Genomic DNA, 23,574 nt, shown 5'->3' with positions numbered 1-23,574 from the left:
TCTGCTGTGACACGCCGTGTTTTGGTTTCACTTTGCCAGGCCCAGAAATATGACACCTCATTAGTGTGTGTGTGTGTGTGTGTGTGTGTGTGTGTGTGTGTGTGTGTGTGTGTGTGTGTGTGTGTGTGTGTGTGTGTGTGTGTGTGTGTGTGTGTGTGTGTGTGTGTGTGTGTGTGTGTGTGTGGATGCCTGTGTGTGTGTGTGTGTGTGTGTATTATTTGTGCACTTGTGTGCATGTGTATGTTGTTATATGTTTCATGTCGCTGTGTAAATGTGTTATGTGACTTTTGTGCGTCCCCTGGACTGGATCTGGTACAGCATTTGACTGTGGAAGACATAATGTAGTAAAAAAAACACAACACAATTAGCTTGGAGTATCAACTGGCCTATCTGTGTGTGTGTGTGTCTGTGTGTGTGTGTGTGTGTGTGTGTGTGTGTGTGTGTGTGTGTGTGTGTGTGTGTGTGTGTGTGTGTGTGTGTGTGTGTGTGTGTGTGTGTGTGTGTGTGTGTGTGTGTGTGTGTGTGTGTGTGTGTGTGTGTGTGCGTGTGTGTGCGTTTGTTTCTCTAAGTTTGTGTGTGTGTGTGTGTGTAAGGGGGTAGTTGAGGCATAATGACATTACAGCATGTGTGTTGAGAAAGAGAGAGCGAGGGAGAGGGAGAATGGGAAAGAGAGAGAGACGGCGCAAAAGTGAGAGAAGGGGTAGGGGGGGGAAAGGAAAATAAAAGAAGGGATAAGGAAGCAGGGAAGGAAAAGTGGGATGGTGAATCGCTCAGCAGAGGGGAAGTGCCGCAGGAGGGAAACAAAGATGGAGGACATGCACCTGCCAGACCAACGGGAGCGGCACAGGTCCAAGAAGTGTGGACTCCTTCCTCTGCTCATATAGACAGTGGAGAGTGAAACCATATGTCAGGTCTGTAAGCTAAACTACAGCGCACCAAAGGGACGGAGTAGGCATTCGGACAGCCACGTGAGAGAGTCATGTCGAAGAATATTTACAACACACAGGAATGACCACAGCGAGTGAACAGCCTCCACAATTTGAGAGGTTAAAAGTCTTCTGTGGGCAGCATAAGACCGCTATGGGCGAATCAAACAGGGTCAGAGAACAGGGGTCAATGCAGGGAAATGGAGAAGAAGGGAGGACGAAAGCGAATGGACGATGATATGGAGAGGTCACACATACACACACACACACACATACGCACAGTCACACACACTGCAACAGGTGGAGGCAGAACTCACACCGGATATACTGCCTTCCGAAATAACAAGGCCGCCCCCAGGTCCCCCCCCCCTTCTCTTGCCACAGTGACCCCCTTTTAGCTCGCGCCTGTTTGACCGGGACACATTTAGACCCCCCCTCCGCCCCAGGAGAGAGAGAGAGAGAGAGAGAGAGAGAGAGAGAGAGAGAGAGAGAGAGAGAGAGAGAGAGAGAGAGAGAGAGAGAGAGAGAGAGGAGAGAGAGAGAGAGAGAGAGAGAGAGAGAGAGAGAGAGAGAGAGAGAGAGAGAGAGAGAGAGAGAGAGAGAGAGAGAGAGAGAGAGAGAGGGGGATTCCATGTTCTGCATTATCATTCTGCTATTGGTTTAAAGTCTCTCTAGCACCCTCTCTCTCTTTCTCACTGTCTCCTTTCCTTATGTGTTTCTCTTTCATTTTGTATTCTCACATTTCCAAGCCCCCAGGGTCCGTGATTCTTTTTATGGTCCCGGCATGTGACCATAAAAAAACCTCCCTCTGAACTGACATCACGGCATCGTGACATCATGGCATCATGAACCCATGCATCATGACATCATGGCATCATGACATCATGGCATAATGACATCATGGCATCATGGTGGCATGGTATCATGACATCATGGCCACGAGTCACAGAGTGACAGGGTGCAGGAGAGCGAGTGAGAGAGGATGCGGGCTTAGCTACCGAGGGATGGGGGCATGGAGAGAGAGAGAGAGAGAGATAGAGATCAAGGGAGAGACAGGACGCAGAACAGTGGACGCCTGTCCCTCACGTGCCATGTTCGTACGCATGTGGTGGGAGTAATGAGGAATGGCATACGCGGCCTTTTCCCTGCAAGCGACCTTCGGATCGTGTTTTTTGCACGTGTGTGTGTGTGTGTGTGTGCGTTTCTGTGTGTGTGTCTGGCATGCAGCACGCAGCCGGGGGGCTAATGCGCTCAGACGGCGGGCCCTGTGCGAGGACACACTGCAGCCTGCCTCCGCCTCGGCGCCATTCATGGTCTCGGGTTGAAGGTGAGCGTGCTAGCGAGGGCATGGCGTGCGAGCGCTGGAGGAGACGTTGGGGCCGGGGACGAGTCGAGTGCAATACATCACAGCGGAGCGGCGGGTGGAGAACTTGTCCTCGCAGTGATTGGTCGGCGCTCATGCTGACGCAGGCAGACGGCAAACGCACACGCACAGAAATAACCAATCCTTCCCCGTATAAAGACATACACATGCGCGCACGTTCGCTCGCACGCACACAAATGCACGTGCACACACACGCACACATGCACACCCACATACACATACACACACACACACACACGTATACACTTACACACATTAAAAAGCAGGTTCACACACATAAGACACACACACAAACACACGTTAATAAGCAGGTACACACACATAATACACGTACACACAAACCACACAGACACACACACGGTAGCCAATTGAGGAGGATTACCCGATTACATAAATCATAAATACCCAACTATCTCTGAACTAGCCTCTTTCCTCGACGACTCGCTAGTGAGCATGATGAATGAGCCGGCGGTGAGCGTGTGTGGTGAGCTGCGGACACGGTGCAGACGCAGGGCCTGCGTCGGCAACGCACCGCTAATAATGGGGCGGAGCCAATCAGGGTTTAGGCCTGTCATCACCACGGTAACGCGGCCTGGGAAAAAAGGGCCCAGGGAATATCTGGCCCACGGAACCTTGTCGCTGTGTGTCATCTCTAAGAAAAGCCAGGGCTGTTAGTGTTTGTGCTGTGTGTGTGTGTGTGTGTGTGTGTGTGTGTGTGTGTGTGTGTGTGTGTGTGTGTGTGTATCTGTGTGTGGGTCTGTTGTGAGAGTTAAATTACTTTCTGATGCCAGGGGGAAATGAAGGGCACAGCCAGTCAGTCTGACCAGGCTGGTTTTATATCTGTGTTGGTCTGTGTGTGTTTGTGTGTACAAAGTGCATGCGTCCTTGTGTGTCTGTATGCGTGGGTGTGTGGGTGCGGGCGTGGTGTGCGCGTGTGTGTGCGCGCCCCTGTGTGTGTGTTCGGCAGATGGGTGGTTCTATTTGTTTATGTTTTTGTTTGAGCGAGGTTTCCTCCCTGGAGATGTGAGTGTTGCTGAGCCTCTGTCACAGCTGACAGCCTTCATTCACTCACCGCCCAGGTTGAAAAGTTCCCGTCCTCAGTGTGTGTGTGTGTGTGTGTGTGTGTGTGTGTGTGTGTGTGTGTGTGTGTGTGTGTGTGTGTGTGTGTGTGTGTGTGTGTGTGTGTGTGTGTGTGTGTGTGTGTGTGTGTGTGTGTGTGCGTCTCTGACAGAGCGAGATAGAGAAATCCTTTAGGGTTTCACTCTGGGCTCACTGCAAGATCTACAAAGTGAAGACGGACACACGCACGCACGCACGCACGCACGCACGCGCACACAAACTCACACACATACTATAGTGTCAGACACATACACACATGCACAAACCCAATGCATGCACACAAACACACACACACACACTATAGTGTTGGACAGATACACACATGCACAAAGCCACACACACATGCACACACACACAAACACGCACGCACACACAGCACAGAGGCTATATCCAGACTTTCTACGTCCTTCCATAATACAGGACACTTCCCCGCTCCTTGTCCCGCCGGCGGGGGGCCAAGAGCAACAGGCGTAAAGTAGAGGGTTATAAAATAGCTGATGGGTCCCCTCTGCTGTGGCCCCAGGCTCGCTGCCTTCCACCGCTGCTCGGCCCGCCCACCATCCTCTGCCTTGCCGGGGTCGGCAGGAAGTACCGGTGCTCTGAGGCGTTGACGCATGCGTGGGGAAACACTACACGGGTCAGCTGTCCGGGCCGATCTCAGATTGGGAGGCCGGTTCACGTGCAGCGTGCAGGCCGTGCGATACTTTGTTTGTTTTCATTGGAGCTCTTGACGGAGGCTGAGCAGGTATACACGTAGCCGTAGTACACACAGAGCTGGTGTGGTATCGTCGGGATGTGATCGTTTGAGTGGGTATTATTCTATGTTGCCGTGGAAACATGGATGATAATGAAAAATAATTACATGCTTTGGATGGGGCTTTAAACTTTACTTTAAAGGCCGACTTCCGTTTCATGGACCCTGGGTCCTTACGAGGGACTAGGACCTCATAAAGAATGAAGAAACCTTGAGAAGAAGCTCTGCTAATACCATCCGATTTTGTTATACCTCTCCTTCTACATTTCCCGCCATTGACCTTTACTCTGAAATTATTTTGGGGGTTTGAAAGCAACATACAAATATAGACACAGATAGAAATAGATAGATATAGATAGATGTAGATACGGTTACAATTGTCGCTGCAGTTTTGCCTCTCTCTACTAATACTCTGGCATGACTTGGACGACTCCATGTAGAACTAGAAAGCTAATCTCTCCATCTCTAACCGTACGTTTGACACTTTATCCGGCTAGCCAGCTATACTGAGCACTCTTCCGGTGATGATAGGGGGAGGGTGTGTGTTGGTGTATGAAGGTGTGTTGAGGAAGTTTACCCCCTGCCGAAATGAACCCAATGACAGTCTGGCCTCTTCAGGCCAGGAGGGAGGCTTAATTTTTCTGGAGGGGGGGTGATTGAATCCTCCAGAGATGGGAGTCAGCGGTTTATAATAATGGCTTAAACTGCTACCCCCTCTCTGTTGCCTCCACAGCGGCCCCTACCCAGACCGACCTTAGCCTCGCATGACCTGACCGGCATGAGGGTTTCATGAAAGATATACTTAGAATGGGAAAACTCCTGGGTCTGTCTTCATCTGCGCACTGTCGAAAACCCAGGACAAAATCAACCTATACGGTATACAGACGCAAACACACACACGCGCACCGGCACGTACGCACGCACGCTTGCAAATGCACACACAAACGCACAGACACACAAACACACACACGCACACACACAGAGACAGAGAGAGAGACCACTGTTCTTGAAGAAACAATGTCCTGGCCGATTTCCATGACTTTTGTGTCCAGGATTAGCAGTAGCAGTTTAAGCTGGTTTGTTTTGGTTCTGGTTTGCTTATGCTAACAGAGATTTTCTTCAATCTTCCTCCCACAGTTTGTGTATCTCGCACTGCAGCCGTTGCTTAAAAAATAGTAAATGAGCTGAACGAGCTCCAGCAGAGATTTGTATTCACCCGTGTGTTTATGTGTGTGTGTGTGTGTGTGTGTGTTAGAGTGTGTTGTATTTTGGGTTGAAGGATGTTGCTGTATTAGCCAAGGGGGTCACGGCACTAATCTTGTTAGCCATTAGGCGAGTGGCCCTTTTCCATTGGCACATTTGGCAGCGCCGAATCAAACCATGCCGCACTGATCTGCGTTTCCATTACCAGTCTAACGCGGCAAGCTGTAACGTCAGCTCTGCTCTCTGTTTGGAGCCAGAAGTTGTCTCTCAAATCGTAGGAAGACAGACAGATAAAAATACAATAACTGTGCGTTCCTGTGTCTGAGATAGCCATGCATGCCGAGTATGGCTAGAGTTAACAACAGCTTGATTTATTATTCGTATGTTCCTATAACTGTTTAATTAAAAAAGGGTTATGAAGGTTTAGATAGAAGCGCACCGCGGGATTTTAGTTGGACGATATTCGCTTGCCAAAGGTCAGATTTCTTTCATGTTCTATTCATTGCCATTTTTTCCAAATATCGAGGACATTGGTGGCACTGTGGGAAATATGTGTGAAACTTTGTCTAATGTGTAAACCAGACTAATCTCAAATAAATGGTCACTCAATGATCTTTTAAGATTAGGAAGCATAAAGGGAGAATATTGAACGTCCAACTGAAATCGAAGATGTAATAGTCTTCAATAAGGGTGGGTGTTTGCTCGACTCAAGACAAGTGTGTCTACAGTTAAAGACACATCTCCAAGTGGGTAGCCCTGCTTTAATGGAGATGCAAATCCCAGGCGCGCTGTGCCACTGTGAGAGCAAAACCACGAGAAGCATTTGTTGAAACTCTCTTTACATCCCGACAGCAATCAACAATTCAAATGCTCTAAAATGATACAGATACAATTCCGGTCTCTCAGGCTGTCACAGGCCTTTAATAGGCCCGTCCAATCATTTCATTCGGTCCGAATAAAATGATTGGATGGCCCATCTGTCTGTCTACTTGCCAGCCCGGCTACCGGCGCACACTGCCCATGCACCCATTGAGCATGACCAGAATCCTCCACCCTGCGAGGCAGACCTCTTCGCTAAAGCTGGCGAGATCGTCAAGTGTCTGAGAGGAGTTGCTTTGGAGAGGGCTGGGATTTATTTTATTGGCTGCTTTCAAAATCGATCTTACTCTGGCTGTTTTTTCTCCAAATTGCCAACTGTAGCTTTAACATTATGTGTTTGTTTGGTATTTTGTTCATTAACATGGCTCGCATATCTCTCTCACATATATTTAAATCCTTTCGAAAACTATTTCCCTCCCATGGGGAATCATATTCCACGGGGAAAAGAGCTCCCAATCCGGAGGGGTAGATGGCTCTTACTTTTCCGCTCAGTTCGCTCAAAAAACGATGCCACGGATGAAGTAGCAACTTGTGACGTGTGTAAGGTTAAGAGTGGTTAACGCATTGGAAGCTATTTGTCTTTCCACACGGTGTAAGTGACCCAGAACCGGTCCTCTGGTGGCACTCTGCGACTGCAGACGGTAACCGGACTCCGGCCGTCCTCCGGGTCGTCCCTCCAGATAAAGCTCTAATTATATACACGGTGCTGGCAAACACTGGGGGACTCTGGGGAATTATAGGTGTTAACCGAAGAACGCGGTTTGCTCGCATAGCGGGGGAACGTTTGGGCTGCGTTTAAAAAGCTTTTTGGATAACACCAGCTCTCTTGTCCGTGAGATTTCTACTGCATTCAGGAACGTTATCAGTAAACGTAGTATAATGGTTAATTAGGCCAGAGCACTTTATTATAGGGTTAGTTAATTTCCTTTCACCCTCTCTCTCTGTGATTTAGTGTTGTGTGTACACAATATGCATGGCTGTATAGGTGCATGCAATTATCACTTTGTCTGATTTGTGTATGTGTGTTTGTGTGTGCATTTGCTTTATAACTCACAGTCCTATCTGTGTGTTTGTGTGTGTGTGTGTGTGTGTGTCTGTGTGTGTGCGTGTCTGAATGCATCTTATATGCAGCATGTGTGCATTTTTGCATCCGCATGTGTGTGGTTTGCATGAGTATGTGTGTTTTTGTGTGCTTGTGCATTTGCTCTATTACTTTTCTTGTTTGTGTGTGTGTGCATGTGTGCATGTGTGTCTGTGTGTGTGTGCTCTATAACTTGCAGGCATGTCAGTCAATCAGGAGCCTTCCTCTGAGAGTTTGGGTGCATTTGAGGTCATGGCAGCAGGAATGGTTTTGTTCCTCCAAAACAGAACAGTAAAAAAAAGTCTGAGCTATAAATGAACGGCTGCCTCTCCTTGACCAGACTGTGCCTCTCTGGTCTGTGAACACATGCACATGCACACAGACGCACATGGACACACAGACACACTCATGCACAGACACAGCACGCGCACACACACACACACACACACACACACACACACACACACACACACACACACACACACACACACACACACACACACACACACACACACACACACACACACACACACACACACACAGAAACAGACACACACACACAGAAACAGACACATAGGGCCCAGGCAGTCTTCCAGTGGTTCTTGCCACATTAAAACCCATAGGGCCATGGAGAAGGCGGAAGGCCCTCCATCGTACACCCCTCTTGTCTATCAGCCACATACCTTTCCTCTTGTTCTGCTTGGTCCATTCTTCTTCGGACCGACCGGGTTAACGAGTTAAAGCGTTGTGTTGTTTTTCCATGCCCATGCAGAGGGGAAAAAATGGGCCGTTAATTAATTGTAAAATGACTGTTTTTTCCCCTCCATGCAATTGACAGCCCCCAGCCCCCAAAAGGTCAAAGTTAAGAGAGATTTGTTAGATTGATTTGATGGTTGAAGTCCTGTGGTGAGTGGGCTTGCCAGACCTGCCTCTCGGAGACAGCTGGGGCAATTTGGGGCCGAAAGGAAAACACAGGTCATTGATTATTTAAATTCTTCAAACTCTATTTGTGCTACCACTGAATAACATTGATGCGACTTTGCTGGTGCAGTTTTGTGGATTTGTCAGACTCCTACATAATCCATTACTACTACTCACTTATTATGAATTGTCAATTCATGATCCGCAAACATCCATTTCTATTGATGGATTAAAACAAGTTGTTTGCCTTAAAGGTGCTGTAGGTAAGATGTAAGAGCCATAATTTGAGTATAATTGCTTGGTTAGCAACAGCAAAGCCTTCCGTCAGCCATGGGTGATGTTTCTTTGGTTGTTTGAATTCAAAATCTGGCACACTTCTCTGTGACTTTGCTTTTTATGTGTGTATGCTGTACGTATCATACAAACAACCTATCTCTCCCTTCTACATCAGTGCTCTGTCTGCAAGTTCCCTCTCTCGACGCCACCCCACCCACCCGATTTTGTCGATTGACATGGCATGCTCGGTCAATGTATCAATACTGTGGACTAAATACAATGTATACCATCGGGCCCCAACGCAGCTCGGTTATCAGCTGACACTTTCGCTCGCACGCATTAATGTACAGGTCAGTTGAGAGGGAATAAACAGATTCACAACAGACACCGGCCTCCGTCTGCGTATCGTCTGACGACAACGCTACAAACTGTTGTGGTGTTTTGTACGAACCTTTGTCATCAAAGGTTCGTGGCCGTGACAATGCCAAATGCTGGCCTGCTTAGCTCATCAGCCATTTATTGAGCTCTACTTCACGGCTGTTGCGGCCGCTAGCCAAACACCTCTCGGGTTATCTGGTGCTGTTGATGTGCTCTTGAACCAAGTCAGACCAGGAAAGCTGTTGCGTATGTTGCTAAGCAGTCACTTGCAATTCCCGGAGTAATTGAAGGCCAATTTCGCAGGATTGGTTGTAGGGAAGGACACGTGTCCTTTGCTGTTTGATGTCTCTCCGAGGATTGCTGCCACACAAACACACACATGCACACGCGCACATTCAAACAGACACACACACACACACACGCACACAGGCACAGACACACACACACACACACGCACGCACACACACACTCTCGCCCTTTCCCTTTCTCTCCTTTGTCTCTTGCTCTTTTGCACCATAGCTCCCTCGCCATCTCTCTTTCTATCTCTGTCTGCTGACTGCAGTCTGGATTTTATTTTTGTAACACGACGATGTCTGGCCTGCCCAACGACCACTTGTTCCTCTCATCGGACACCATTATTGATATTAAGCCGGTGTTCCCGACGGACCTTCCGGAACACAACAGGAACTGTGGGTGATTGGATTGGACATTGATCAGGGCCCCTGGGGAAGGTGACCTATAGTGGGTGTTCATGAGGTCGAGGATGCTTTTACACACCCCCCCCCCCCCCCCCCCCCTTTGGTCCACTGAAGTACTTCCCTGACAATTCACCCCACTATCGCCCTTTTGAGCGGCCCACTTTCTCCACGGGATATCTTTGAGATATTTCTGTGCAGTAATTTTTCTAATAATGTCGAACTACTCTCCCCCTCTGCTGAAGTGGACCCATGTGTTCCTATGTTCATCACGACAGGCTGTGAACACGCGGGTTCTGCGCATCAGAAACCCCTCCCAGTACCAGGCCGACTCTGGAATCATTTCACTGCACAAGGTCAAATATCTACCTTAGCAGTGCTTTAGAATCAGATGGTCGTTCTACTGCAGATGAAGAGTGTGTCACTTTTGCAAAAGGGAAGTAGCCTTTCGGCCAGTCTTTAAGTGTGCACCAATCTTCTCACTTTAGGGTTTGTGTCTGGCCACCACCAATTGGCCCCGTCTCTTTTGTTAAGCGATGGTGGCCTTCACTCTGTGGTCGCCCTCCTCGTCTTCCTCTGCTTTAACATTATACTCCCACTCTCTTCTGCCTCACGCTCTTCTATGACTCTCTTCTCTTCTCTCACTCTTCTGTCTCACTCTCTTCTTTAACGCTCATGTCTCACCCTTCTACCCATCCTCGCCTCTCTCCCTCTCTTCTTCTCTGTTATTAGCCTCTTCTCTCTCTCTTTTGTGTCACTCTCTTCTTCAACTGTCATATCTAACTCTCTTCTTCTCAGTCTCTTCTTCTCACTTCTCAGTTCTTACTCTATCTTCCATGCTCTTCTCTCACTCTGTTTGAGTCCTAGCAGAACCAGCATGGAACCGCGATGCATCATTGTGACCCTGTCTTTAGCATTAGCTTCCAGGACAGTGGATATCTCAGCTAAGCTCCAAAAAGCGGGACAGATCAGGCTGGCGGTCGCCCAAGCGAGGGGCTAACCTTTGGGGTCGCTCCCTTCCTCTGTGCTGTAGACCACTGTGATGCACTGAGAGACTATCAACACATGCAAAGAATACAAAATACACATTCGAAACGGTCCCCCCCCCACCACATATTTCCCACTAAATAATGCATTTCGTCCGGCTGTACATGGCTGTGTTTAGCATGTGCATGTTCCAAACTGTGCAGATGATCGTGGACGTGTTGTGCACATCATAAAACAGTGCAGGAAAACACAGATGCCGGACAAAAATCTTGCACACACATAGAGTCTTCAGTTATTGTACTGGGTTATCACCTTGGAGTTGAGAGAGAGAGAGGAGAGGAGAGGGAGAAAGGGAGAGGGAGGCGTGCCCATTGGAGCTACAGTTCTTCATCTCAACGTGTTTCCGTGTCGTGACCTGAATACCTCACCCTCCCGCTCATTAACATTCCGTCAAGGCACTAATCGCCGCCACCGCCAACGCGGTTTTCAGCACAGCGTGTGTGTGTGTGTGTGTGTGTGTGTGTGTGTGTGTGTGTGTGTGTGTGTGTGTGTGTGTGTGTGTGTGTGTGTGTGTGTGTGTGTGTGTGTGTGTGTGTGTGTGTGTGTGTGTGTGTGTGTGTGTGTGTGTTTGTGTGATGCCATGCACAAGCTGCAGGGAGGTACACACGTTGAAAAGTGCACTGCAGGTGATTGAAGCCCTTTCATCTGCCTTCCAGGACCTTCTCTTACCAACCGACAGAACCAATCAACTCTCGCCGTAGCGGTGAGACTAGATTGGTTCTGTCAGTTGGAATGTTGTGATAGAAAATAAAGAAGAGGATAAAGAAAGTGGTGGAGCTTTTTGTTTCTTTTCTTGTGTCCCCAGCACATAAGGTATTACTCGTACCTTCCTACTGACGGAATCAAACACGTTTCTAGGTTTGAGAAGACAAAGCGAGTGGTTAGGCGTCTTTTCCCCGGTTGCATACAGTCATTCTTCTGCTCTTATCTGTTGATTTAATGTCAGTATTAAATCCATCAACACGGGTATTTGTCGAGCACTTAAGGATAATGGAATAATTGTGCGTGTGATTGTCGGATGTACTTACTCAAAAGGCGTTGGCAGGTATTGTACCTGGACGCTTTGAGGAGTGAATTCAATCGTTTGTTGATAAGGTCATTACTCACATGTTTCTGCCACCGTCTGTGTGTGTGTGTGTGCGAGTGTGTGTGTGTGTGTGTTTGTGGGTGTGTCTGTGGGTGTGTGTGTGTGGGGGGGGTCATGTGTGTGTGTCTGAGTGTGTGTGAGCTGGGCCCATATGAGATACTGTATGCTCAAGACACAACTTTTGTTGATGACGCATACACACCTATGCATAAATATACCCACTAGTGACCATATCCTTTGTTCTTTTTTTTCTTATACTACAGAAAAGCTATATAACTCCAACGGACGCGACTTGAGAAGGGCGCTGTTCTCCCTGAAGCAGATATTTCAGGTAACATCACACTGTGGATGTCATCTGCATATGGCAGTGTGTTGATGCTGATAGACGGGGTGTTCATGTCACTTCATGTGGAGCCCAGCAGCGGGGATCCTGGCTGAGGAGTCAGCAAAAATCTTGCGGCAGACCGACTCGCTCCTGACACCGCTGACCCCACCTGCTGGTGACTTGGTAGAATGCGGACAGACGCACAGGACAATTATATCAGAACCAGAAAGAACTTTATTGCCCATGAGATTTGGCAAATACAAGGATTCTTTTGATGGTATATTGCCAAGTATATAAATACGAAACACAACTCTGCATGGATTTGAATAAAATAAAAAATGCGTCTGGGTATTATCGTAAAAAAGTAAGTGCGTGCCAACACGCGAGACAACCCTCTGCTGTGCCGTCTTAGATCAATTTAAGATATCCCGCCTCATTGTTACATTTTAAATCACTTATAATTTCTGAACCAGGATGACAAGGACCTGGTCCATGAGTTTGTGATGGCTGAGGGCCTCACCTGCCTCATCAAGGTCGGGGCGGAGGCCGACCAGAACTACCAGAACTACATACTGAGAGGTATGCCCCGCACACACACACACACACTGCGATCCAACAAAACATTGCAACCTGACACGTCCAGCGGTGATGTTATCAGCCCTCTGACCCCCCTCTAGCCCTCCCCCTGGTACCCTAGCCCTCCACCTGGTACCCCAATCCTCCCCCTGGTACCCTAACCCTCCACCTGGTACCCTAGTCCTGCCCCTGGTACCCTAACCCTCCACCTGGTACCCTAGTCCTGCCCCTGGTACCCTAACCCTCCACCTGGTACCCTAGCCCTCCACCTGGTACCCTAGCCCTCCACCTGGTACCCTAGCCCTCCACCTGGTAACCTAGCCCTCCACCTGGTACCCTAGCCCTCCACCTGGTACCCTAGCCCTCCACCTGGTACCCTAGTCCTGCCCCTGGTACCCTAGCCCTCCACCTGGTACCCTAGCCCTCCACCTGGTACCCTAGCCCTCCACCTGGTACCCTAGTCCTGCCCCTGGTACCCTAGCCCTCCACCTGGTACCCTAGCCCTCCACCTGGTACCCTAGCCCTCCACCTGGTACCCTAGCCCTCCACCTGGTACCCTAGCCCTCCACCTGGTACCCTAGCCCTCCACCTGGTACCCTAGCCCTCCACCTGGTACCCTAGTCCTCCACCTGGTAACCTAGCCCTCGACCTGGTATCTGAGTCCTCCACCTGGTACCCTAGTCCTCCACCTGGTACCCTAGTCCTCCACCTGGTAACCTAGCCCTCCACCCTCCCCCTGGTACCCTAGCCCTCCACCTGTTACCGTAGCCCTCCACCTGGTACCGTAGCCCTCCACCTGGTACCCTAGCCCTCCACCTGGTACCCTAGTCCTCCACCTGGTAACCTAGCCCTCCACCTGGTACCCTAGTCCTCCACCTGGTACCCTAGCCCTCCTCATCTGACCCTTTGTGTGACCTGGTGCTATGCATTGTTTCCACACAGGATTAGTTCCATATAGGTTTCTGTGTTCCTTCTGTCGGTTTGATGTTTCATGATATTACATTTGAATCCGTTTTTTTTATCCCTAGGGGATGAATCAAAACACATTATTATAGTATGCAGATAATAACAACATCAAAAATAGAGTACCCTGATGGCTGGCTGCAGCGAAGGTTGATTCTATCGGGCCTGACAATATCAACTCTGCGTCAGTGTGCTAAATGCCCTCAATGTATATGTAAATTTAACTGATGAGGCTGTTAATCATAATGTTTTCACTCTCTCTCTCTCTCTCTCTCTCTCTCTCTCTCTCTCTCTCTCTCTCTCTCTCTCTCTCTCTCTCTCTCTCTCTCTCTCCTCTCTCTCTCTCTCTCTCTCTCTCTCTCTCTCTCTCTCTCTCTCTCTCTCTCTCTCTCTCTCTCTCTCTCTCTCTCTCTCTGTCTCTCTCTCTCTCTCTCTCTCTCTCCCCTCCCCAGCAATGGGCCAGATTATGCTGTATGTGGACGGTATGAACGGGGTTATCGCCCACGCCGAGACTATCCAGTGGCTCTACTCTCTCATCGGCTCCAAGGTATGGACCACAGCCCCCTCCCCCACCCACCTCCTAAAAGCCTGGTTCCACTTTGCTAATGGTTGCCCCAATTTGAACGGGTTTAACACTATAAACGAGAAGCGTGGAGACATGATAACGCACACACACACACACACACACACACACACACACACACACACACACACACACACACACACACACACACACACACACACACACACACACACACACACACTTACACACACCTACACACACCCGCATACATACACGCATACATACACGCATGCATACACGCATACATACACGCATGCATACATACATACATACATACATACATACATACATACATGCATACATGCATGCATGCATACATGCATACATGCATGCATACATGCATGCATGCATACATACATACATAGTATACATACATACATGCTTGAACCCAGGTACATATTCACACTGAAACACACACTCACACACACACAAACATACAGGCTTGAACCCAGGTACATATTCACACACACACACACACACACACACACACACACACACACACACACACACACACACACACACACACACACACACACATACACATACACACATACGCTGGTTGTCTACTGGGTCTGTAGAACTGTATTTGGCAGTCTCAAACCTATTCAAACTGTTTTATCTCTTACACACACACTCAACAGAAACACACTCACACACTCACACACACTCTCACACATCTGCTGCTGGTTTGGTTGCGTATCGTGACCCCAGGGTGCCGTGTTTCCTTGTAGTTGCGGTATTGTTTTAAAAGAGCACACACTCCTGTTTTCATTTTGCCCCAGACTATAAATAATCTGGCATCTTCTTTCACTGTTCCATCATGTCCTCAAACACACACACACACTAATGCGCACACACATCCAAACATACCCGCACACCCCCCCCCCCAAACACACACACACTTACATTCACACGAAGGGTAGAAGCTGTCATTATACCTGTCTTAGAAACCTCCATAACAAATAGTCTTCTATAATATATGTAATGTGTGTGTGTGTGTGTGTGTGTGTGTGTGTGTGTGTGTGTGTGTGTGTGTGTGTGTGTGTGTGTGTGTGTGTGTGTGTGTGTGTGTGTGTAGTTCCGGCTGGTGGTGAAGACGGCGCTGAAGCTGCTGCTGGTGTTCGTGGAGTACTCCGAGTCCAACACCCCGCTGCTCCTCCAGGCCGTCACCACCGTGTCCGGGGACCGAGGTACAGCCCAGCGGCACGGGGTCGGGGTCGGGGTCGGGACCACGCCCACAAGGGTGGAGCCCCCCCCCCCCCACTCCACAGGAACAGGCCCTCTACCCAGTAGGGGACACACAGTTGTAGCTCATCACATGGATTAGGGGTCAGTTCCAATTCAGGTTCGGCCGTGCGCCAGCATAGACCGAAACTAGTCGAGTAAATATACGTCGGTTGAATGGTGCGGCGACAGACAGAAAAATTGTCCATCTATTTGCAACGCTGTTCGATGATTGGCTTGAAGAATGGATGGATGCCTGAATGAAAGCATAGAAAGAGCGATGCGTGGGTGGTTGGGACAATGAATGGATTGACGTCGATTAAATACGGAAACACGAGTAAAAAACATAAGTAAGATATATCTGGACGGGCCGACAGGGTCTTATGTTGGACCGCAGTCGTTTGTCCCGTCCCCTGATGAAGACGTTGTGACCCCCCAGGTTGTAAAGCGTGGGCCAGCACCATGGAGATCCTGGATGAGAAGGACGGCGTGGACACAGAGCTGCTGGTCTACGCCATGACCCTCATCAACAAGGTATATTCAAACACAGCTGACCGGATGCCATTCATTCCCATTGGAAACACATAACCATGTATGGACAGGCATTCACTAATACCATCACAAACCGTATCTCTCTCTCTCTCTCTCTCTCTCTTTCTCTCTCTCTTTCTCTCTCTCTCTCTCTCTCTCTCTCTCTCTCTCCTCTCTCTCTCTCTCTCTCTCTCTCTCTCTCTCTCTCTCTCTCTCTCTCTCTCTCTCTCTCTCTCTCTCTCTCTCTCTCTCTCTCTCTCTCCCCCTCTCCCCCTCTCCCCCTCTTCTCCTCTGCCCAGACGCTGGCGGCGCTGCCCGACCAGGACTCGTTCTACGACATGGTGGATGCTCTGGAGGAGCAGGGCATGGACACGGTGTCCCAGAGGCACCTGGGGCGGAGGGGCACCGACCTGGACCTGGTGGAGCAGCTCAACATCTACGAGGTCTGGGGGCACCACCGGGACGACCAACTCCCACACACACACACACACACACACACGCACACGCACACGCACACACACACACACTCTGATATCGTGCTAAACACAGAAACACATATGCACGGCGAACAAGTACACTTGTGCCATATACACATCCTGTGCAACATATCCATGCACAGACATGCCCATTACCACTCCCTCGTTCATACACACACACACGCACACGCACACACACACACACGCGCAAACACATTCATGCAGAGAAACGGACGCACGCACCCGCACGCATACCAACACACAAAAACATAACTACAGTATGAACCTGCTGCCCAACACACACACACCCAAACACCCACACACACTCCCTCATGTATTTACACAAGGACACACACACACACACTCAAACACACAGACACACACACACACACACTTCTGCGTGGTCTCTTCTAGGGCTGCAACAACGAATCGATAAAATCGATTACTAAATGCGTTGGCAGAGAATTTGGTCGTCGATTCTTTGTGTCGCGCGATTAATAAGTTACTCATAGGCGCAGCACTGTTTACAGCCAGCCGCCAACAGGTTGGTTCGTGGTTCATAGTTCATGCACGCCCACAGCGAGCTTTAGTGTGAGCGACCACAGCTTGTATTTTGGTCATATCTTAAAACTGGACTGTAGGCCTCCATAAAAGTGTTGTACCTCCACTGTAATATTAATATAATAATATAATATTTAATATTATTTGTAATAGTTCCGGGACGTTGGAGCAATAACCTGGGGTTTTTGCACTTCAGTCTGCACTGTGAATTTGAAGTAATGTTCAGTTTTTGAATAAAGATGCGGCAATTCGAAATGTTTCTTTTATTTATCCAATTCATCGATTAATCGAAAAAATAATCGACAGATTCATCGATTATTAAAATAATCGTTAGTTGCAGCCCTAGTCTCTTCAGCGTGTGCACCCTCTCCGTCCCCTCAGGCGACGCTGCGTCACGAGGACGGAGACGACGGCGGTCTGCCGCCGCCAACGGGACGCAAGGACCGGCGCCGGACCAGCATCGAGGGCGGGGACAAGAAGTGTGGCCTGGAGAGGAGGCGGAGCCGCAGGGCCTCGCTGGGGAGGTCGGGCCAAGCCTCTCCTCTAAGCCCCGCCTCCCCGCATCGAGCAGGCGGCCGTCCCTTCGGTGGAACGCGGGACGCGAGCGAGAGGTGAGAGGGCGCGGCGGGGGGGCAAGAGGGACAGGAAGCGATAGAGGTCGACGCAGGAAGTGTGAAAAGACGAACGAGGGAATGAGTGTGAAACGGAGTGGCTTGAAGTTCTGTCTGTTGAGGATTTTGAGTCAGGATCAAAATGGCTGTTATTATTCCTTTTGCACGGTACAAAATCTCAAAGAAGAAACTTGAGGAGCAACAGGTGTGACATTGTGTCTGTCACACAATGTCCCTCCTGACCTTTTACCCTGAACTCCTCTGCTCCCAGGGCTCTGTCAGGTGGCCTCCCAGCCATGTAAGTTCAGAGGTCACACAGAGTAAACCCGTCTGTGGTCTGCTGCCTTGTTACTTACTACGATGGCAGTTCATCCTGTCCACTTTTTTTAACACAACGTTTGAAGTGTGTTTCCCCTTAAAAACATATGACTTCAACGAACACTGCTCCCCTCTTACCAACCCAGCTGTGACGTCCTCAATGCACTAAGCAGGCACACAAGTTTAATTAAATTCCTTTTTGTGACGCTAACGACCTAGCGTGCGTAGCATCAAACTAACTTGTTGTGGGCAGCTTGGACGGAACCTAAACGTTGGGGTTTTTTCATGGAGAGCAGAGGTAGACTTTGTTAACCCTCAGGTAAACGTGGTTAACTCGCAGGTAAACTCTGGCTTATATTGTGTTATATGTGTGTGTTTGTGTGTGTCCACTGCCATGTGTGTGTGTTGTTACGGAGGAGGAGATGTGTCTGGAGAAGGGTTTGAATGCACTCCTAAACGATGGCGACAGGTTCAGGTTTCGTCCGGTAAATACATCCTGTTCAGTATTTACCCGATCTTTACACAAAGCACATGAGCCACACACACACACACCGACATGCACACAAACACAGACACACACAAACACAAACACATACAACAAACACAACAAACACTTGACCACTGTGTGTGTGTGAGACAAAGCCATAATATGCCACCCACCTATCCCACACACACACAGACACACGCCAATGCCCTTGTGTTGTGTAACACCACCTGGCAGCGTGCTAGGGCCCCAGAAGCAAGTCTGGATTCATCTGGTTTCACTGGAGAGAGAACGTCTGGATGCAGAGAGCTGATCCACAATCTGCCCAGGGCACCTGGTCACGGCCATCTATGAGGACTGGCAGAACCGTGTGCTGGTGTCAGATCAGCCTTCCCACCCCTCCCTCCGCTTCCACCTCAACCCATCTCTCCTGTTCTTCTTCTGCGTGATGCTTGCTTGTAAACTAACCACATCCTACACTAGAAGCATGACCTGTAGACTTTGTACAAAAAGCTCATTCATTATTTTTTTCTGTTATTTGTTTTCCATCTGTCTTTCTGTTTGTCTGTTTGCCTTGTTTGTTACTTTTATTTTGGTGTATACTGTTGCATGTCTTTTTTAACTGTCATTGGATAATAGATCCAATTAATTTTTCATATCATTTTGTCTTCTTCACTGCAACTGTTTCAGAATCAGGAAAACATTTCCGGACCTAGATATACAGCAGATGGCTTTCTAGCTTTTCACAGATATTGCTTTAGATTCAGAAATTAGATCATAAAATAATTAGTGAAAGTAAATCGATAAATGAATTGGCCCATAGGTCTTTGGCAGTGCCAATCGTTAAACAACACATACGGCAGTACTAAATATCCCTACTAATGAATGATGTTTAGTATTCTCGAAACAGTCAAACATGGTAGAAGATTGCGTTCAGATTGCTACGTCATGGGACTCTGATCACATCCCGTGGTAGTGAGTAGTTCTCAGCCTCATCTGCTCTAAGGTCAGCATAGTGACCTTATCAATCATCCATCATATCTCTTGTGTTTCGCATTGCATGATATTGTCTCTCACCTCTTATTCTCCCCTCAAATCACCCATCCTGAGTGGGTTCCCCTGTCCTTCTTCCATCTGTTCATCAACATTTCCCCGCCCTCCCACCACACACACGCAGAGATGAGGTATTTGAGGAGGAAGAGGAAAAGCCCGAGCAAGCGGCGGAGACCCCGGTGACGGAGTCAGAGTCTGACGGTGGTGATGATGATGATGATGATGAAGAAGCTGAGGAGGAAGCGGGCGCTGATAGGCTCTCTAGTGTTACTGGCTCCAGGTATAGCTGGACAATTTATTTTGGGTGACATTCTACGGTGGTGGCTCTGACACGGGTCAAGCAGGGAATCCTCTTTTCACTGTCCTTCTTGTGTATGTGTAAACAGCCATTGGTGGCGATCCATCTGTTGTCTGATATTAATGGATGGATGTGTAATCGTCATCACAAGCATCATCTCAACCCATCCAATGGTTAACCTTCATTCACCTCTCATCCACCCATCCCCCTGTCTCCATCCACCTCTCTAGCTCCTCTCCCAGCCTGGCTCGAACGTTCACCTCCCCCATCATCCGAACCACCCTGCAGTCCATCACCGTGTCCTCCTGGAGGCAGGACAGGCACAAGGACAAGGACAAGGACAAGGAGCAGGAGGAGGAGGGGGAGAAAGAGAGGAGGAGCCGGCACACTCCCCCTGCTCTCCTCCCGGCACCTTCTCCCCTACCACCGCCGCCAACGCCGCCATGTGTGGTCCAGTCTCGCTCTCCAGTCTCCGGCGGGCGTCAGGCTCCCGTCGTGACCCCCGACCCCTGCGTCCCGGCGCCCCAGCCCTCGCTCCTGGCCTCGCTGCTGGCCCGCAGGAGGACGGTGGTGACCGTCCCGGCCTCCAAGGAGGCCAGCCCTCCGCCGCGGGGCACCTCGCACCCCTCGCCCGACCGGCTGCCCTACCTGCCCCACTCGCCCTTCCACCTCTTCTCCTACGACCTGGACCAGGACTCACCGGCCCCGCAGCCCTCGCCCCCAGCCGGCCCCGTCTCAGGGCCGGGGCCCGCAGCGGGCCACACCACCAGAGCGGCTCAGAGCGGGGCCCCGGAGGAGGAGGCCACTGGGCCCACGTCTCCAAGGTCAGAGAAACGAGGGCCAGAAGGGTGGCTCCGTTGGACTTCAACCAACGGAAAAGTGGATAATGATCTTCTGCTCCCTCTTGGTCCTTCTCGTCTCCCCCTACCTCCTACCCCCACCCACCTGACTTTCGGGCACCAAATCGGCACTCTCTTCCCTCACCTTTGGGCTCGGTCTCTATCTCTTTCTCCTTCCACGCTCCTGCACAGCGTCTTGTTCTGAATCTTACGGGGCCTCCGCCATCGTCACTGCACTTCCTACTTCCAGTCCTCACCTCCTGCAATTATGTCTTGGCACTGTCACTTTATCACTTGATCCCTTTCAGCCCTCTTCTGCACAATCCCTTTGTGCTTTTTCCTTTTTCTTTCCACAGAAACCTTTTCACCCTCCACCCGAATAACCTTCACGTGTTCCCCTCTGCATCTTCACTTTGTTAGAGAACCTTTCTTTGCCTTTTTCCTTGCTGATTTTTGACATGGTTTTTCTTTGTGTCACACGGGATCGAACTAGCAATCAGCGATCCTCTGACAATGGGTTTGGGAGGTTTTCTCAGTGCTTTGTTTGAAGAACACCATTTACTGATCAGCATGCTGGGTTGTCATCTGAGTATGATTGTTTTTATTGCGTGCAGTGTTAATTCAATTCAATTCAATTTTATTTGTATAGCCCTTAATCACCATTACGGTCACAAAGGGCTTAACAGGCCGATTATTTATGACAGCCCCCTTTACCCAAGCCCCATCAAGGGCAAGAAAAAACTCCCTTGAAATTAGCAAGGAAGAAATCTTGAGAAGAAACGCATAGTAGGGGATCCCTTCTTCCAGGGATGCTCAGGAGTGCAATGGGTGCCATAATTGACATACAGGTTAAGGCTCACATTCACATTATACTGTGTGTGGGGCCATTGGTGGTATCCAGAGATGCCTCGATCAGGAACATGAACCCAATTGAACCCTGCTGAGTCAAACAAACAGCGTCAGACTCACGCCGGGCCATAACTGGTTCAGCCAGGGGATCTTTTAAAAGGCATTTCCCAGAATCCCCCCTTCTGCGAGAAAATGCTAAACAGCGGCCCAGGGGTCTTCCATCAGAGGTCTCCTGCCGCCTAACGCTCTCTGCATACACCACCTTTTAACCCCCACCCCTCTCTTCCCTTATGCTCTCTCTTGCTCTTTGCAAGAGAGAGCCCATCAGAAATCCCCTAAACTACTCAGTCAGCGGGTCTTCAACATGCACCAACAGCCGGTTAGCCGTCGACATGGGGCCCCAGCTTGCACGTGCACATGCACATCGCATTGACTCCCATCTCAATAAACACGACACTAACAGTAATCTTTGTCCCTCTGTCTCTGGCTCTCCTTCTGTTTCACCCCACTTTTCATCTACCTCTTCCTCTGTCTCTCTCTCTCTATATTGTTCTCTATCTACATCCCTCCTTCCCTCCTTCCATCTTTCCATCTTTCCCTCTTTCCATCTACCGCTCTCTCTCTCTCTCTCTCTCTCTCTCTCTCTCTCTCTCTCTCTCTCTCTCTCTCTCTCTCTCTCTCTCTCTCTCTCTCTCTCTCTCTCACTCCATCTCCTCTCTCTTACTCCATCTCCTCTCTCTCTCTTTACCTCTCTCCATATATTTTTCTCTCTCTTCACCTCTCACTCGCTCTACCGCTCTCCATATATTTCTCTCCCCCCCTCTCTCTCTCTCTCCCCCCTCCAGGCCTGCTCTGGGGGGTCTGCTGTCTTCCTCCTACAGGCAGCATCAGGAGTCGCTGGCGGCCGAGCGAGAGCGCCGCCGTGTGGAGAGAGAGGAGCGTCTGCTGCGGATCGAGAGGGAGGAGAGGAACAAGCACAGGTCTGTGGTGCTCTTTGTTTCACCTTCAAGGCGTAGGGGGGGGGCGGTACCTTCAGGTGATTGACAGGAGGTTAGAGTACTCGCACTACTTCTTTATCCTCCGGCCTGAGGTCAGACGGGACGCCTCTGTGGCGATAAACACCGTTAGAGGTACAAAGTGGAGTACGAGACCTTGCGTGCCGGCGCTAGCTGGGCTAGCTGCTAACTGAGGTATATATCTCTATATATCTCCCAATGCATCGAGGGCATCGACATTATTCCAAAACAATTATCTCTTCACATTGTGTTGAGAGTTGTGGTAAAAGTTCAAAAACAATGTGCTCACATCACAGTCAAAATACATTCAAGTTTCAGCAGATTAAAGTTGATAAAAAAAAAGTTACAGAAAGTTCACTGATATCATATTTAACTGTGATAAAACAATGTGCAACGAAGGTGGTAATGCTCGCTAACCACCGACAAAGAAAAAAATGGGACACCTCATCGTGGTTTATTCCTTGCTACCACTGGAAAGCAAATGTAGGTGGAAATGAGAGATGATCCTTTGGAATTTAATTCCATTGTCTCGACAAAACAAGCTAACCGGCTGTGTGCTAGCATGTTGTAGACTTGAGGGGGATTGAGAGGGAAGATTGGTTGGATTGAGTCGTTGAAAAAAGATACTCTGTTATTAACTTGTATTGTTATGTTCATTTTATTCTTTTTGGCTTTTGTAGTGTGATAAATGATGAAGCATGGTTTGGTAAATAGATGATAGATGGTAAAAAGAAAGAGTTGAAAGGCAGAAAAAGAGCATTACAGCACCGAAAAAGTTAATGTTAGTTTCATGATGTCTTCAAGACCCTCTGTACGAAAGGTCCCTGTTACTGAATGTGTCAGGATGACTTTATCATTCATATGACATGTTGTGCATGTGTGTGAAGCTTCGACTCAAACCCAAAATGTGTGTCCCTCACAGTCGGGACTATGTGGATAAAATGGAGGAGGCTCGCCATGCACGGGAGGAGAGGTGAGTGTGTGCATGCTCAAAACACACAAACACACACACACAGACACACAAAACAGAAGAACACACACACACACACACACACACACACACACACACACACACACAGAGAGAGTTAATCTCCGGGGGGATATACTTTGGCCTGTG

The 23,574-nt window shown here is 49.2% G+C and overlaps 1 protein-coding gene across 4 annotated transcripts in view; it reads left to right on the top strand.

Moving 5' to 3' along the window:
- fhod3a (formin homology 2 domain containing 3a) overlaps window positions 1–23,574 on the top strand; it is a 60,245-nt gene that overhangs the window by 15,795 nt on the left and 20,876 nt on the right. The window contains exons 4-15 of one of the 4 annotated variants that reach the window (XM_056582110.1): window positions 12,014–12,081; window positions 12,549–12,654; window positions 14,067–14,161; window positions 15,276–15,387; window positions 15,861–15,955; window positions 16,252–16,395; window positions 17,371–17,600; window positions 17,872–17,898; window positions 19,580–19,735; window positions 19,984–20,577; window positions 22,287–22,421; window positions 23,380–23,430. In XM_056582110.1, the coding sequence (XP_056438085.1) occupies window positions 12,014–12,081; window positions 12,549–12,654; window positions 14,067–14,161; window positions 15,276–15,387; window positions 15,861–15,955; window positions 16,252–16,395; window positions 17,371–17,600; window positions 17,872–17,898; window positions 19,580–19,735; window positions 19,984–20,577; window positions 22,287–22,421; window positions 23,380–23,430 (1,813 nt within the window). The remainder of the gene's footprint in view (window positions 1–12,013; window positions 12,082–12,548; window positions 12,655–14,066; window positions 14,162–15,275; window positions 15,388–15,860; window positions 15,956–16,251; window positions 16,396–17,370; window positions 17,601–17,871; window positions 17,899–19,579; window positions 19,736–19,983; window positions 20,578–22,286; window positions 22,422–23,379; window positions 23,431–23,574) is intronic. The other 3 variants (XM_056582111.1, XM_056582112.1, XM_056582114.1) reach the window with 3 other exon arrangements.

This window comes from Gadus chalcogrammus, chromosome 22, assembly GCF_026213295.1.
Source record: "Gadus chalcogrammus isolate NIFS_2021 chromosome 22, NIFS_Gcha_1.0, whole genome shotgun sequence".
NCBI lineage: Eukaryota > Metazoa > Chordata > Actinopteri > Gadiformes > Gadidae > Gadus > Gadus chalcogrammus.
The sequence above is the reverse complement of the archived record's forward strand: the minus strand, read 5'-3'. Positions and strand labels throughout refer to the sequence as shown.